The sequence below is a fragment of the Wyeomyia smithii genome, chromosome 1 (genome assembly GCF_029784165.1).
Source record: "Wyeomyia smithii strain HCP4-BCI-WySm-NY-G18 chromosome 1, ASM2978416v1, whole genome shotgun sequence".
NCBI lineage: Eukaryota > Metazoa > Arthropoda > Insecta > Diptera > Culicidae > Wyeomyia > Wyeomyia smithii.
In genome coordinates, this window is record NC_073694.1 from 58,779,021 (window position 1) to 58,795,093 (window position 16,073).

A 16,073-nucleotide genomic window follows, 5' to 3' on the forward strand; every position below is an offset into this window, starting at 1 on the left:
CACTTACGTGAGTTCCGTAATAGGATTTTGTTCACTTCACTTTGATTTCACCGTGAAGTGACTCCCGTAATAAGCACCATATTTACATAATTCTCATTAAACTATGTTCGGATACAATATCCGGATATCTGACTATCCGAAAATCCAGATATCCTGTCGGATAATATCCGGATATCCGGTTGTTAATGCGTGTTCGTAATTCGCAAACCTCCTTGCGGACCTTGCGAAATATGAAGTCAAACTGACGTCAGCAGAGTTGTCAAAAGGGTAGGTAACATATTACGAAATTTTCATTATAGCGTCCGCCGTTATGGCGTATAAAAAGCTGGATATTATAAACGTTGTTTAAGAATTACGTACACATTTTAAAGAGAGAAGGGCAAAGTTTCAAACATATGTGCAGAGCCGGATTTAAGGGGGGGGCCCAGGGGGCCCGGGCCCCCTCATTTTTGGGGCCCCCACAAAACGAGAAAAAGTTCTTTTCTCTATCAAAAATGTGATTCAATCAAAAGTTCAATTTACAGTAAGAAAATTTGAACAGACCATTTAATCTGAAACTTTCCTTCAGTGTTATTTTTTCGCGAGCGCCAATATCACAACTACATCCATAAGAGTTCACCTTCGATTCTCTTGGAATGACACAAACAGTGTATTTTTTTTTCCTAGTTTCTGTAGATTATTGCCAGCGTAGCCTTATATTTGCGCAGTCTTTCTCAAATTGTGTGCAAATTTTTGCTTGCGGATCGCATTTTTTCCAAATTGCGGTAGGTTTTTATTTTTCCGATATCAAGAAAAAAATTCCGGATTTCGAGCAGTTGCATACATTTATTTATTTGAGCCTAATGATCTCGAACGCAACTGGAGAAAGGTCTTTATCGAAGATGAAACTGATTGAAAATAGGTTGCGTACGACTATGAAGAGTGAAAGGCTGTCAAACTTAGCATTGTTGATTATTCAATCAATAAGTTCTCTGCAAAAAAAACTCGTAAGAAAAAATTCTAGCAAATTTTTGGTAACTTTTCAATGACAAATGAATGTTTTTAACTCGTACGATAAAAAACGGGTTTGTTTTATTCCGGGGCCCCCACTGTAAACTGGGCCCCGGGCCCACACAATCGTAAATTCGGCTCTGCATATGCGATAAAACGAGTAAATAAGTATGCAATATGCAAATAGCGCGACATGCAAGTAAATTATTAAATTTACTGTGTAAAATGAAAGAGTTTAATTCAAAATAATAAGCATCATCATTGCATAGTATGGTTCAAAAAAGGACATCAGTTAACCCCTCACGATGAATAAAATGAACGTGATTGTTATGCCAATATTTTCGACATGGGACAACACAAACGGGTTTTGATTTTCCACATTTCACGAACAAAGTTTACTTTTTAATGATTTTTTTTTTGAAAGCTTGAGATGATTCTCACAGAAAAGTCAAACTCATCAAAAATCGATATGGGACTGATATGCGAAGAGCGGCAGTGATTTGGCGAGCCGTTTTTAACATAAATGGATCTCGATTTCAGCAACTGAAACTCACGTTTTTGAACTAATTATTTTACTGTATTTGCAGTTTTGATACTGTACGGAGCATTCAATCAGTAAGATCTGAATCACAATAAGAACGACTGAAAATGATTACACGTTGTGTATTATGTACAATTTATTGTCCATTCTGTTGTCCCCTCAATTATGTTCAGATAATGTTTATACTCGGTAACAAACTGGCCTGCCGAAATCGAAGATGTTTCGAGGCCATGCCTTCTCAGCACCTCATCGTGACTGCTAACACCAGAAAATAACAAAACAACTCGTCAACTAATTAAGCGCGTGAGGCTAAATCTGGAACTCACCTAGGTTTGTTGAAGGTCTTCTTCTTTTTAATCTGTTGCCAACCGCCAGCGGTTTTTCGATTGGACACCATCATGCCTCGTATGACGATGTTTAACCCATGGTTGGCCATTGAATCTTCACGGTACTCACTCATAATCTTATCCGCTAGACTAAGCGCGTCCGCCGCTCCGGTGATGTTTTCGATATCGGTAAATCGAACGACGTAATTAGAATGTAGCAATGAAATCATCGATCCCGGCTGAGAAATGAAACATTCGGCTAGGTCCTCTGGCGAATGGTGGAACTTTTCCGCGGCTGTTCCTCCGCTCGTTTGCTCAACTAGACGATAATTTCAATTAATATTCATATGATATGAAAAATCAAAGACTAACATACGTACATTTTGGGTTAAAAACTCGTCCCAGCGCATGCATCAGAGTTAAACTTTCATTACATCCTACTGATTTTAATTTAAGCTCTTTTTTCTTACTTCTGCCTTTGGAGATGGTTGCACCCGAGCTATTCAACACTTCTCCAACATTGACAACTTCTGTTGACAATCGAGGTGCATTCTTAAGTGATGCAAAATGTACGTTCAAAGTCACGTTACGCAAATCACCCTGCGACGATAGAATGATGCTATCAACCATTTCCTGCGCAGGAGCTCGATAGTGTTGCTCCATATCGGGCCGACTCATTAGAGAAGTGATCCGTTTAACGGCTTTTCGCATTAACGTAGTCGACACACTGTTCAATGTAATGTGATGAATTTTAAATTCATGCATTACTGCAGGCGGAAAGAGGTTATATACAATATCCAGTTTTTTACTAGATGTATCGGTTGCTATAAAAACCAATGGTGAGGCTCCTGCATCCTGGAAGGCCTCCAAGGAACTGCGAAATGCTTCAGGATCCCGCAGAAATATATTTGGTAAATCTTTCACCAACAACAGCTTGCGCTCGATTTCTGTTTCAAATATAGAACAGTAGCGAGATGTTTTGTAAAGAAACTTATCAAACTGTTGTCTCTGATTTTCTCGACAAGTGAGCTGTTCACCAGGAGCACCTTCAAAATCAAAATCATCCCGAAAATATAGTTCCACATCGACAGGTGTGGTCCACTCTGCTACCTGGTAACCTAGACCGGCGGCTATCGTCTTCACGGCTGTGCTTTTGCCACAACCTGGTGGACCTGATACTAGCAGAATGGCAACCGGATCAGTCTCCTTTAGCCGTGCGTACGTTTGAAACCACTGTTGTAACTCCTCTATCTTCTTTTGATGAATGGCCAAATCAGAAACCGTTTTCGGAGCCAAATCAACAGACCAATCTATCGCTTTGGAGATGCCATAGTTGGTATTTACGCTATTGGAATGCATCCCGCTATTGGAGATTGGTAAAGTTTTGTTTATAGAATTGGATATTTTCTTTTTCTTAGTCACAGATGTTTCGTCGAGCTTAATTCGACCCTCCTTCGGCGGGACAGCACTGTCGATATCGTCGAAGGCTGAACGGAACCACCGTTTTGATCCCTAAAAAGTAAACGGAAGTTAGTTTATATTGTTTCAGAGCTGGATATGTTACCTTCGACATTGTGATTGTTTTGGACACGTCTGAACGCCGCAGCAACCGGTAACAAAAAAGGCTCAAATGGTTTGATTATAACTACATTAAATTAACTCCATTATTGAACTAACAAAAGAATCTCTGTATGTTTTATTAAACTGTATGTTTTCAGCTTTCAAATCACTGAAATCGCGAGAGGTGGATTCTGCGTCACATTCAAGTAACATTTTCACTGCCCACAGCGCTTCTTTTTGCGGCGGTAAAAATTGCAACTAGTGATTTTACTACAGGGTACACAATCGAATGCTTGGAATATTATACATGAGGCTCTAGGCGGATATGAGATCAAAGTAATTTTAACAACTTTTTGCGCGAATCAAAATTAACAAAACTGTTTGTTTAAGTTGCTATGCTATGTTGTAGTAGTTTTATATGTTTTACTCTGTTACTGCGATTGAAGATTACCAGCGCTACAGAAAATGTCAAATCGCTCGTGAAAGGTTAGAATAGGTTTGCCGTCTAAAGATGTTTCCGAACCCATTTATACCGGTACCGATCTCATTTCCGCGCATTTTAATTTGTCCTGCTAAACGATCCAGGCACACCGCTTATTACGGTAAAATTATATACACGAACAAGTTTTCAACCGTCGAAGCTAAATCAATACTTTTTCAACTTTCTATAAATCTTCAAAAGTTCTCTCTTATTAGTCATACTACTAATCACAATAAGTTTCAAGCAATAAAGCATTTTTTATTGTGAGACTAAAGCTTTAAGGTTTACTGTAACAACCAACTGTTTTCACATTTCTTAGTATAATAAATACAAAGGGGTGAATTAAGTCAAACCAAACAAAAGTTCGTGCTTGAGAAAGGTTCTTCAAAACTAGCCTCTCTTCATCATATTTCTTTCAAACCTTACGACCATTTTTACCGGACGACAGAAAGCAAATAAAGCCTTTTTATCCGATTTTTTCAATTCTTTATGGTTTCAACCTGAGAGTTCCAATACGACCAATCACGGGAAAGTTTATCAACATTGATCAAAATGTAAATTTCAAGGTTTGATGTTTCATTTGATTTCGAGGTATTTCAAGGTTTGTTGTTTTCCTTCAATATTACCCTCGTAGCCAGACACCGGAGAACGAATAAATAGTCGGCCTCAAATTTTAATGAATAACGGAATGTGAACATTTAGATTTAAAGAAATCTTAAAACTGTAAATTATTTGTCCCAGGATTACAGTATTAATTCGTGATGGAAATACTGTAGTACAAAAACCCTTGTATGGACTTAGAATATTTGACTTTGGACAATAAAACATACTTACGCCAAATGTTGAACTGGAAACTGCAGCAACTAAGGCGGACAACTTCCAAAACCTTTCGCAGGTTGGTCGTCCACAACCGACAGATAAACTGGAGTTGCACTAACTAAACACTGACTAAACTTTTTAGTTTATTTTATTTCGATAGAACTCACGTCCATACATGTTGAAACCTAGGCAAAGCAAACAATACCGTAACTAGCGTTACGACTATAGCGTTATGCTCACTTTCTATAGTATAAAGCATGAAAGGCCCTTTCAGAAAGGGTGTATGCCATAGTTACGTGTCTGTTGTTGCCATAAAAAGAACGCTATAAATTAAAACGATCTAAACTAGTCAGCCTATACCAATGAAATATAGAAAGGTACGGAGATGGTTTGAGTCTCGGGTTTAAAGGGCTCCTTTTTTGTTAACAGTGATGACGTAGAAGTTAAAAAACAATGTCCAAAAATCAATGTTCGGTACGTTTTTTCAAGAAATTTTCACGAGTTATGACAGTTTACGGCTGAAAACGCCTACCTGCGTCGTTAAACAATGCGGAACACAATTCTAAATGGTATTTTCGTGTTTTTGGAGATCTACGTCACAACCCCAACATGTGCTTCTGTTTACCTTTTTTTCGTTACTAATACAGGGGCTTATTACGGGAGTCACTTCACGGTGAAGTGACAACCGTTATAGGCACGGTGAAAGTGATTCCCATTTGATTTGCACGCGTCTTTTACCGCGTCGTGAGATTTTTTCAATTCGTTCTCACCGTGAGGTGACATCCGTAATTGTTATAATTGTTATAATTTATTAAAATCCATCTGACAGAGTGTGTGTCTTAATGAAAAACTTAATACTAATGTCAATAAACTATCACAAAAGGTTACCTAACGCGAATTCTATTTTTAAAAGCTGTGCCAGTTATATTGAAATCGAACGCATCTGCTACTGTGTTAAAGCTGGCCGACATAAAGCGTATTGGGTCGAATTGACCATATTGTGCGTTGCGTTGAGGCAGGTTCAACAGGGATCTTGGTCTGAGCGATCGTTCAGGGGCATATATATCCAGGTGGTCGAGGATTTCCGGGGCGTCGATTTCATTTGAAAGAACTTTACCAATGAATACAGCTTGCGCCTCGAATCGTCTCTGCTCAAGAGTTTGCATTCCTAAAAGCCGACAGCGATCAGTGTAGGCTGGCAGATTTGAGGAATTGCGCCAAGGGAGGAATCTCAGCGCATATCGTACAAATTTACGTTGTACGGATTCAATTCTGGCAATCCAGGAGTTGTGGAATGGACACCATACAACGGAGCAGAATTCTAAGATAGACCGCACTAGAGAGAAATACAGCGATCTGAGACAAAACGGATCACGAAACTCGTTGGCTATCTTAAACATGAATCCGAGTTGTCGATTAGCTTTAGCGATGATCTCGTTGTAGTGCAGTTTGAAAGATAGCGCAGTATCCAAAATAACTCCTAGGTCTCGAATTTGTGTCACTCTAGATAGAGGCTGACCGGTCATAGTATAATCAAATAAGATTGGCTTCCTTGTCCGATAGAAGGAGATGACACTACATTTCTGAACGCTTACAGACAGAAGGTTTCTAGAGCACCATAGGCTGAATATATTCACCACTTGCTGGAGCTCAACGCAGTCCGCATAATTTCTCACGACTTTAAAGAGTTTTACATCATCGGCGTACAATTTACCGCAACCTTCTGGAAGTAACAAAGAAATGTCATTGATGAATATCATGAAGAGTAGCGGTCCTAGGTTGCTACCCTGCGGGACTCCAGAGACATTCGTGAACTGTGCAGAAAACTCACTTCCAATCTTCACACAGAGTGTTCGATTCATCAAGTAGGAACCAAGCCATTGCACGAGAATAGATGAAACTCCAAGTTTTCCAAGTTTAGCCAGAAGTATCCTGTGGTCTACTCGATCGAACGCCGCTTTCAGATCGGTGTATACTGCATCTATTTGAGCACCGTTTCTCAAGCAAGTTGAAGAGAATTCGGCTAAATTAGTCGTAATAGAGCGTTTCGGGTAAAAACCATTTTGGTCCGACGTGATGTAATGTTTGCAGCTGTCGAATAGGGCGTCGTTTACGATTATTTTCATTACCTTAGAGCATGCGCAGAGAGATGTGATGCCTCTGTAGTTTTTCACGTCACGTCTATCACCTTTCATATACACGGGAAACATAATGGAGGATTTCCAACTGGAGGGAAACACGCGTTGTCGAAGAGATAAATTGAACAGCAGGCATAGCGGATGAATAAGGACAGAGGCACATCGTTTCAGAACGCATGACGGAATTCCATCAGGGCCAACAGCGAAGGATGATTTCAGTTTATCAATGGCAGTAGTAATGTGACGGCTTGTTATTTCAAGCAGATTGAAATCAATAACATCTCTAGGAAGGTAACTTAAAGCAGTATCAAGCTGGGCGTCGGAAGCAGTATGCTCACGAAAATTGTGCTGAAAGCTACGGGCAAATAGAGTACATTTTTCAAGCAATGTGCTGCCGTGACAATCACCAAGAAACATATCTACTGGTGAACCATCTTCTTTACGCTTAGAATTCACGAACGACCAAAATAATCGTGGATTCCGTCTGAGGTTACCCTGCATCCTGGAGGTGTACCGTTTGTAAAGGAAGCGGTTATATTTTCTGTATAACTTGCTGATTTCATTGAATCGATGCTTCGAAATTGGACAACGCGCTTTACAATAATGTCGCGTGGAACGCTGTTTCTTGAGATGCCGAAGTATACTTAACGACTCAAAATCAGCTCTACAAAAATCAAGACATGGAACGTCACCAATGTCCTCAAATTGTACGGGTGCAGTTACATCTATCGTTATATCTAATGCAGGGTGATTCGTATCAAGCGGCAGTAAGGACTCACTCGCGTCAGTGAGTTCACATGAAGTGGCGTCATTCACTAGCACCAGATCTAGTAAACGATCGTAGTCGTTAGTAGCGTGGTTCACTTGGGTCAGGTTGTTCAAACTAAACCCGTCTAGCAAAGCGGAACAGGCAACAGATATCCGTGAATGAATCAGATCAATTGAAGGAATGCCATCGCTCCCACGTTTCCAAATTACGCCCGGCTGATTGTAGTCTCCAAATAGAAACGATAGATCATTTTGGTCTAAGCGAGAGGTAACGGAGCTGATAGAGTTGATATGGTTTTCGACAGCGGTCATATCGGATCTACGATCGGGAGGAAGATAGACTACTCCCAAACTAATGCTGCGAGTTGGCATTGAGATTCTAATCCAGAGTTGTTCAATGGTGTCACTTATTGGAGCCGGGTCAACACAGCTATTAAGGCGTTTAGATACAGCTATCAGTACACCACCACCACGCGACTTGCAGCTGTTATGACGATTACGGTCGCAGCGATAGACAGTGAATAAACTGCCAAAAAGTTGTGCGGAGTCAATACGATCGTCGAGCCAGGTCTCGGTTAATACAATAATGTCGTGGTCACATTCAGTAGCCGTCAAGAAAAAGTCGTCAATTTTGGTACGAAGTCCACGAACATTTTGGTAGTAAATCCGAAGTCCAGAGGAATGGTTATCAGCCGCAAGGCTACGTTCTGCGAACACTGGCGGCGGGACGTCAAGTTGCCGAAGACTGAAAGAGCAGTACGGATCAGCGGAGGGAACTGAAGTTACGAAGTTGTACTTGCCGTGAGTAGCGTTTTGGAAGTCTCGTTCCCCGCTACCGCCCGTGGGACCGGGATGACTGATGAACGCAGGCGGGAAAGGCTCGACTACGGCGGGGGGGGGGGGGGGGGTCGGAGACTTCCATAGTACGTGAGCTAGTGCATCCCAGTGTTCCGCTAGTAGGTAGTGCAATGTCGGGTGAAAAGTCGACAGGTGGCAAACTGGAACACGGAAGCTGACCAGGTATGGAAGAGTTGCTAAGAATCGTATACTTGCCTGAGGATAAAAGTTGGGAGGCCCCTTCCTCAAACTCGAGCGCAGCGCCAGAACGACTCTGATGGCGGGAAGCATAATTTCGTCGAAGTATAAACTGCGGGACTGGATCGAGCGGGTTGGGGTCTCCCATGGTGCGACAGGCAATGCGTTCTGGCGAATCCTGGATTAACAAATTTCGGATAAGGGTGTTGAAGGCAGGTGAGACCCCGGAACGGGCAGCACCGTGATGGAAGGTGTATTCAAGCGAGGTATCCAAGCATTTTTTGAATCGTCCTCAAATTCACGAAACAAAATTCCTTTCGGCCAGGTATCGGAGCGAAGCGCGATTTCTTTGAAGGTTGGATCCATCCCAATTTTGTATGAGATAAAGCTCATTTTGCTCATATCAGCCCCTTTTTTCACCAGTGATACTACTTTTACAGGACCATGACATTTCAAACTGTCTTTAACCAATTTTTCGATTGATTCCGGTTTGACACTGGGGTGAATACGTGAGAGATATAACCAAAACTGCTCAGCTGGCTCCGGAACGGTCAGGATCTCGGTCGAAACATTGCCATCACTTACCGCTCTGGTACCTCCAATGAGTGGTTTAATGATAGGTGAACCTTCGTCACGACGCCGTTTCTGAGGTGGTGGACGACTGTAGTCACCGGGTCCGATGTTTGCAGGGAGAGATGCGATTCGTTTCGACAATTGAACAATCTGCTGACCCTGCTTGGCTAATTCGTTTTTGAGTTCAGCTTGTGCGATTACCTGACGCTCTGTTATAGAATTAATCGCACTACCAAACGAAGATATTGCAGATTTGAATTGCCCACATTTCATCAGTTTAGCGCACTCATTGCACATCCAGAACAAATTTGGGGTTGCATGGACGATGTTCAAAAATGCCTTGTTCAATTCCGTGCTAGTGCATTTTAAATGAATCATTCTGTCGCAAAAAGCCATGCATGAGATGGATTCTTCATCACCTTTTACCGGTTTAGCACAATGATCACAAGCGGTAGACATACTAAAACAATTTGCGAATAAAGAACCAAACAAGAACAACCGATAGAGTCGCTCTAAGAAGTAGAGTAGGATTCTGCAGCACGCCTTTCAAAATCAAAGCTTAGACCCTTTCGAGAGTTGTAACGAGAGTCGGACAATTATGCTGGTGCAACTTATTTTACAACGCAAAAAATCACTGTAGACTAGTAAAACACAGTAAATTTCACTATCTTCAGATTGCAGGCACTCAGATACTACACTTTAGCACGACAAAAGCCGAAAAATAACAACCGGTGATATGGTAAAATAATCAAAATAACGGAGCTAAATCACGGCGATGTAAACAAACTAAACAGCGTTGCCAAAAAAAAAGTAATAAGCCCCACAGACAAATGTCTTCTTCTTCCTCACCTTTGTATACCTCATTGAGCCTATACGGCCTATACACCAGAGTAGGGAACCTGTATATTAGAGAAATGACAAGACACTCACCGTTAAGGCAACTGTCAACATCAAAACGGATAACGGCAATGCAAAATTATACAGCTCGCCCGTTTTGATGTTGACAGTTGCCTTAACGGGGAGTGTCTCAGCGTCTCTCTGGTGTATAGGCTGACTACACCAGAGAGACGCCGAGACACTCACCGTTAAGGCAACTGTCAACATCAAAACGGGCGAGCTGTATAATTTTGCATTGCCGTTATCCGTTTTGATGTTGACAGTTGCCTTAACGGTGAGTGTCTTGTCATTTCTCTAATATACAGGTTCCCTAATCTAAACGGAAAGAGAAGATCAGCAATGAAAACAAGCGTTACGATTTCAATATTTTTTAAATATTTATTTTTTCTTACTATTTTACTTTTTAATCTTAATGATTTCCGCTTTTTTCTTGTTACTTACAATTACAAAGTGTTTTATTTTTCTTGTTTCAATCAATTTCTCGACACTCTCGCTATGCTTTAGGGTTTGTTTTTGTTTTTTCTTTCTTTCGCTCGCTTGCACTTCTTTAGTAAACTTTTTTTTGGGTGTTTAACTTCCATTTCCCTCTCGCTATTGTTCACCCGCATCAGCTCGTCGTTTCCATTTTTGTATCAATGTTTTTCTTGTCTGTTTATTCGCTGGAATGAATCACACACAACGGCCCTGGGTTCTGCCATGACTCTTTCGGATCGATTCCAAAACCGCGGGGCTGCTTGCTTACTATAACAATTGTAAAATACAAATCAACAGATAACGAATAACCAAACGGTCCTTGACAATGGGTTAAGTGGGATTTGCGGGTGGGCAGGGATCGAAATAAAAACTCAGCAAAAATAATCTTTAAATATTTTGCATTTATTCGTAGAAAATAATAAAAATATTGACAGGCGACGAAAAACGAATTATTGATTGATTGGCGTTTCCCGTTTCACAATATTGTTTTATTTAAAAATTACTATCAAATAAATAAAAAAATGTTGGGAAAGTAGTTAAATTAAGCTACAAAACCTAACCGACCGCTGCCGAGGGCAGAGACGACGATGATGCGCTTTTGTTGTACACTCAGTGTTTTACCGTGGAAAGTCCGCTTTTCGCTATTTTTTTCTTGCTGCTGCTTTCCCTCTCGCCGTGCCCGAAGCTGGGCCTCGTTTTGCCACGTTGAGTTCATGTTTCATATGTTTCTGTATGCTTTTTGTTTTAAGACGCTTGCCAATTCATTCCACTGCGCGCTCTCATCCGGAGGGGGCGGAATTGCTTGTTTGAGCGTCGTTGTTGTTTGTTTTGAGTGCTCAGCGTTTGTTTGTTTGTTGATTTGTGTTAAATTTCTTCTAGTCGCTATAATCCGAATTCTTTGTGTTTTGCATTTTCTTTTTTTTTCGTTAAATATTCGCGGTTTATATTTCCTTCTTGTTTCAATTTAATTACAATACTAATAATAATAATTATAATATTAATAATAATAATAATTATCTCTCACATCGATTCTTAGTCTGACTGCTCGTAGCTCTCATATCTCTATTTATATATTTATATGTATGTGTGTGTGTTTTTGTTTAATGATTATTAATCACCGTTTCCGTCGTTAGTTCGCTCTTACACCTGGCGTACACTGTTTTTTACACGATTACGCTGACTTCACTGGAGTCAGCGCATTCAATCTCTCGCGCACACGCTTAAACATTCGAGCTTAGCCTTTAGTTTAGACCTATTAGAAAAAAATTATACTTTTCTACTTGCTTTTTTTATTTCTTTAGCTTGCGCTTCCTAATTTTCATTCACCATTTCTTTTGTTTCGACCCTTCTTCAAATGGTTTTTGTTAAGGGGGTTTCTTGTTGTTGTTGGACGAGAAGAGAATGTGTTTGCCTGCGAAGAAAATTTCTACACATCGACATTCTCTTTCTCTTAATCGCGTCGCTTTGTAAAAGAGCCCTACACGCTAAAATTTTACATATAAACAGTTCCTAGGCGAGAGTTGCACATTGTTTCTGTGATTTTTTCGTCAATCTGCCGGGTAATAGCGAGTAGTTTCACTATTCTCTTGTTGATGTTATTTTGATGGTCGCTCTTTTTGTATGTGAAGGTGACCTAGTGCGTATTCTTGTATCCATTTGTTGTTGGGATGAGTTTGCAACGTTCACGTACAGGTTTTGCGTCCAATACTAAAAAGGACTGATTGGGGAATATACTTTTATGATTTAAAAAAAGCAGAAACCGTCCTTGCTGGTTTATGAGATTCTTCCATGTTTCACATGCGCAACAGAAACAAACAATACTGATAATTTTGGAGGCAAGAAGAACCAAAAAGTATGATTTAACAATAAATGAGTCAATGTTTGTGAATTGTGTTGATTTAAAAGCACCCTTTAGTCGGCTTAAGGGTGTAGTCGAACGCGTGCGTGTGTTCTAATTAAGCAGCACACGCACAGACAGGCTAGAATCAGTTCTACACGTTTGAAAGCAACGCTGGTTATTGACAAGGTTCTGGTGCTGCACAATGGCTTATGTGTAAGGGAATCACTACTAACTCACACATACAGATATCTCTGAGAACTATTTTTTGGGAATATAATGAAACATTGACTACTCTATCTAGTGGTCGTTTTTAAGAACGTATCATTGCATTGTTAGTGAAAAAATCAAACAAATAAATGTGTTTTTGTGTTGCAAAAAAAGTCTTTTAATGTTTATCATACTCACAAACTTACTTCAGTGTTCAGTCTGCTTCTCGAGGTATCCAATAGTGAAAATTTTAAGTACTCCGAAGAAATTCACAGCACAACATAGAAGTGGAATCTATGTTACTTCCAGCTTTATAATTTTGAACAGGCTTATGGCAAATTTGATTGCTAACATGTGTTATTCCGATTTGAGTATCGTCCATGGTGCTACCTGATCCACTTTAGAGAATAAAACTTGCTTTCAAGAAATATCGTTGTTTTGAAATATATTTTATAATATAGAAATTATCTCAGCGTGACAAGATTTTCAGCTTTGAGTAGTGATAAACACCTACACACTTACTTTCAATCCAAGTGTTCAATAATTTATTTTACTTTTTCAATCTGTAAGTTCCTTTAAATACTGATGTTTCGGTAAATTATGAAACAACTGTCGACATCCGTTCATTAAAGACGTTTGTTAGACTCAAATCTATTTCCTTCAGATTAATCAGCGCAAAAAAACCCTTCCACAAAAGCATGTCTTTTCATCAGAATGACAGCTGAGTTTTTAAGTAAGTCCAATAATTTTCACAGCGTCTACCACGTGTGGAACCAGTTCTGAGATGTGACCGAATTTAGGATCGCAGATCGTAACAATAATTTAGATGCAATTCTATTTCTTTTTTGGCGAGTATGTGTCATTACTAAAGCACAGAATAATACTATCATCTAATATTCATGATAAAAATACATGTGAGTTGCCAACCACACAAAACTTATCGTTTTGGAGTAAATTAACAAGAGCCATCTAATTTGAAAAACATTTTTCAACACAATGATTACACAATTGTTACTCCATTATGGCATTCTTCGGAGTACCGTACCGCAGAATTTGAGCACAGAGACATTAAAGGTAACCAGATATAAACAAGAAAACCTGCAGTCAAAAGTAATCATAAACTCAGGCTAAAACATTGAACACAAATTGCCAGCAAAAAATAAAGCGTACAACAAATAGTTGCTGGAAAAATGCCTAAACCAATTAAACAAAACATGCGTTTGACTAACTTCACCACTGAAACAGATTTTATCCCTCATAGAGTTCCGTTGTAGCAGTTGTTATTGTTGTTGTGCACTGTTTTGCTGCTCGATCTTTCCCCCCGAATAGTTGTGTAGCGAGTTGTTGTGTTGGTTTGTTTGTATGTGTGTGTGCATGCATCGTTTTGCAACTATTACTAGGTATATACAACACAGCGGGCAAAAGTGTGCCCCTACATGTATTGGACCTACGTAAACACATCGGTAATTTTCTGTTGCTCTTCTAATATAAATTATTTTGTTTATACAAATATCACTACTTAACATTTACACTGTATATATGTATAGGTATATAGTACATGCGTTTGTGGTTTCCTTTCTTTTTTGCTGTTCTTAATTGTCGGTTTTCAGCCTGCCTCCTGCTACGCCTTCGTTTTGTGTTGTTTTTGGTAGCTGTTAAACTAAACCATTACTCGCCGGTCAAGCGCTTTCCTGACCCTTTCGTGTTTTGCACGGTTCCGCTCTTCTAGCAGTTAATGATTGAGAACAGCTGCTTCCGGTTTCTAGCTTTCCACTAAATTGGAAAAAATGCACAATTTTTGTTTGCCACACAGTCCGTTGCTCCCGGAACGTGGGAAAACTGGGGCTTATTTTTACGTTCCCATTTTTTTGTTTGTTTTTCCTTTGAATATATATTAAATATCTCACTAATAATTTCCCTCTCTGCTTCTGCTTCTGTATGTGTGCTCCCGACTACCGCTGTTTTTACACTTTTTTCCCCTTTTTGTGTGTGTCGAATTGTTGTAACGCTAATTACAAGATAAAAATATCACCAGTTGTTGTTCTACTTTAAACATTCGTCTACGTCACCGACCATTTCTCTACCTCCCAATCACATGCATCTATTGTGTATGCGTTGCACGCACGCAAACTGTTTAACATCGAGATAGTACGATTTTGATTCGATTTGCTGCTTGTGTTTGCTTAGGTTTGGATGTATGCTTATGTTAATGTGAGTGTTTTTGTGTTTCCAGTTGTCTGCCTGCTCCCTCAATCGTCATCGATAACGATTAATGATGCGGACGCTGCGGACTATCATCGTGACTGGCAGGAATCTTCCTTTTTGTGCATATCGACCGACACCGGCATCGGTCCTCCACCGGGCATTCCTTGCACGGAGCCTGGTGGCGGTCCTCCTTGAGGTCCTTGAGATCCTCCAGGGCCGGGACCATTTGTGGGCGGTCCGTGGTGCGAGGAGGGTGGTTTCAGGCTACCAGGAGGACCTCCGCCACCTTGTGGTCCTCCAGGAGGTCCACCAGGCGCTCCTGGTGGCATTCGATGATGGGAGGGTGGTGGTGGCACCGGACTGGGCTCTTTACTTCGATAATGTGCTGCCGATTGAGCTGCATAAAGCAGAGAAGCTTTAGCCTCTTCCGCTCGGTACACATCCATTAGAGGGTTATAGCGAAGCTGGTGTAGGGACTCCAACCGATAATCTCGGAAGGGGTCCGGAGGTCCCCAAGGTGTAGGGGGTGGAAAATGCGAAGGAATGCCCATGGATGGTGGCAGCATCGATCGTGAAAACTGGGTGCCAGGAATCATATGTGCATGACGGCTGGCCATGTACGGGTGAGGTATCATCGAGGGGTGATAGCGAGGATCGGAAGCTGCGGCCGCCGCAGCAGCCGCTTGACTCCGCATAAGCATTTCGTCGTCCTTTCGTGGCTCTTCTTTGATCCGAATGTCCAGCTCCGTGCCGTTTCTAAGTGGAGATCGATCCCGAACCATAGAATTTGCGCTTGCAGCCGCAGCCGCTGCCTTCGACTCTCGCTGATGCTGCTGCTGCAATATCCGCTCACGTTCCATTTCTCGCCGCTCCATTTCTCGTCGTTCTTTTTCTTTTCGCTCTCGCTCCCGTTCTCTTTCCCGTTCACGCTCTCGTTCTTGCTGTTCCTTGCGTAGCTTTTCCTCTCGTTCTCGTTCGCGCTGTTTCTCCCGTTCCTCTCGTTCCCGCCTCTGGCGTTCTCGTTCCCGTTCTTCACGTTCCCGCTGCCGCTCTCGTTCCTCAGCTTCGCGGCGCGCTGTCTCCGCCGCTATGCTGGGATCTTGCTTGATGGCCGGGGGCCATCCTCCGGCCGCTCCAGGAGGCGGTGCCGACGGGTACGTACCCACACTTCGTGGTATTGCACTGGAAAGGATTCTGAAATTTAGTAACGGGGACACAC

At 41.1% G+C, this 16,073-nt stretch overlaps 2 protein-coding genes across 12 annotated transcripts in view; both read right to left on the reverse strand.

The window, feature by feature from the left end:
• Nucleotides 1-1,545: 1,545 nt before the first annotated feature.
• LOC129726171 (cell cycle checkpoint protein RAD17) lies at nucleotides 1,546-3,609 on the reverse strand. 2 transcript variants are annotated; one of them, XM_055682888.1, is made up of 4 exons: nucleotides 3,422-3,609; nucleotides 2,238-3,369; nucleotides 1,858-2,176; nucleotides 1,546-1,786 (listed from the first exon to the last, which is right to left on the reverse strand). In XM_055682888.1, the coding sequence occupies exons 1-4, from the start codon at nucleotides 3,428-3,430 to the stop codon at nucleotides 1,657-1,659; spliced, it is 1,590 nt and encodes a 529-aa protein (XP_055538863.1). In that variant the 5' UTR covers nucleotides 3,431-3,609; the 3' UTR covers nucleotides 1,546-1,656. The 2 variants fall into 2 exon arrangements, with proteins under 2 accessions (XP_055538863.1, XP_055538854.1); XM_055682879.1 differs by having other exon boundaries at nucleotides 1,546-1,789; nucleotides 3,422-3,608.
• Nucleotides 3,610-10,480: 6,871 nt separating this feature from the next.
• The window catches only part of LOC129718837 (nascent polypeptide-associated complex subunit alpha, muscle-specific form), a 398,349-nt gene continuing 392,756 nt past the window's right edge, over nucleotides 10,481-16,073 (reverse strand). For 5 of the 10 annotated variants that reach the window (XM_055669946.1, XM_055669948.1, XM_055669947.1 and 2 more), the window contains one exon: nucleotides 10,481-16,048. In XM_055669946.1, coding sequence (XP_055525921.1) covers nucleotides 14,944-16,048 — 1,105 coding nt within the window. In that variant the 3' untranslated portion in view covers nucleotides 10,481-14,943. The remainder of the gene's footprint in view (nucleotides 16,049-16,073) is intronic. The other 5 variants (XM_055669955.1, XM_055669954.1, XM_055669950.1 and 2 more) reach the window with 1 other exon arrangement.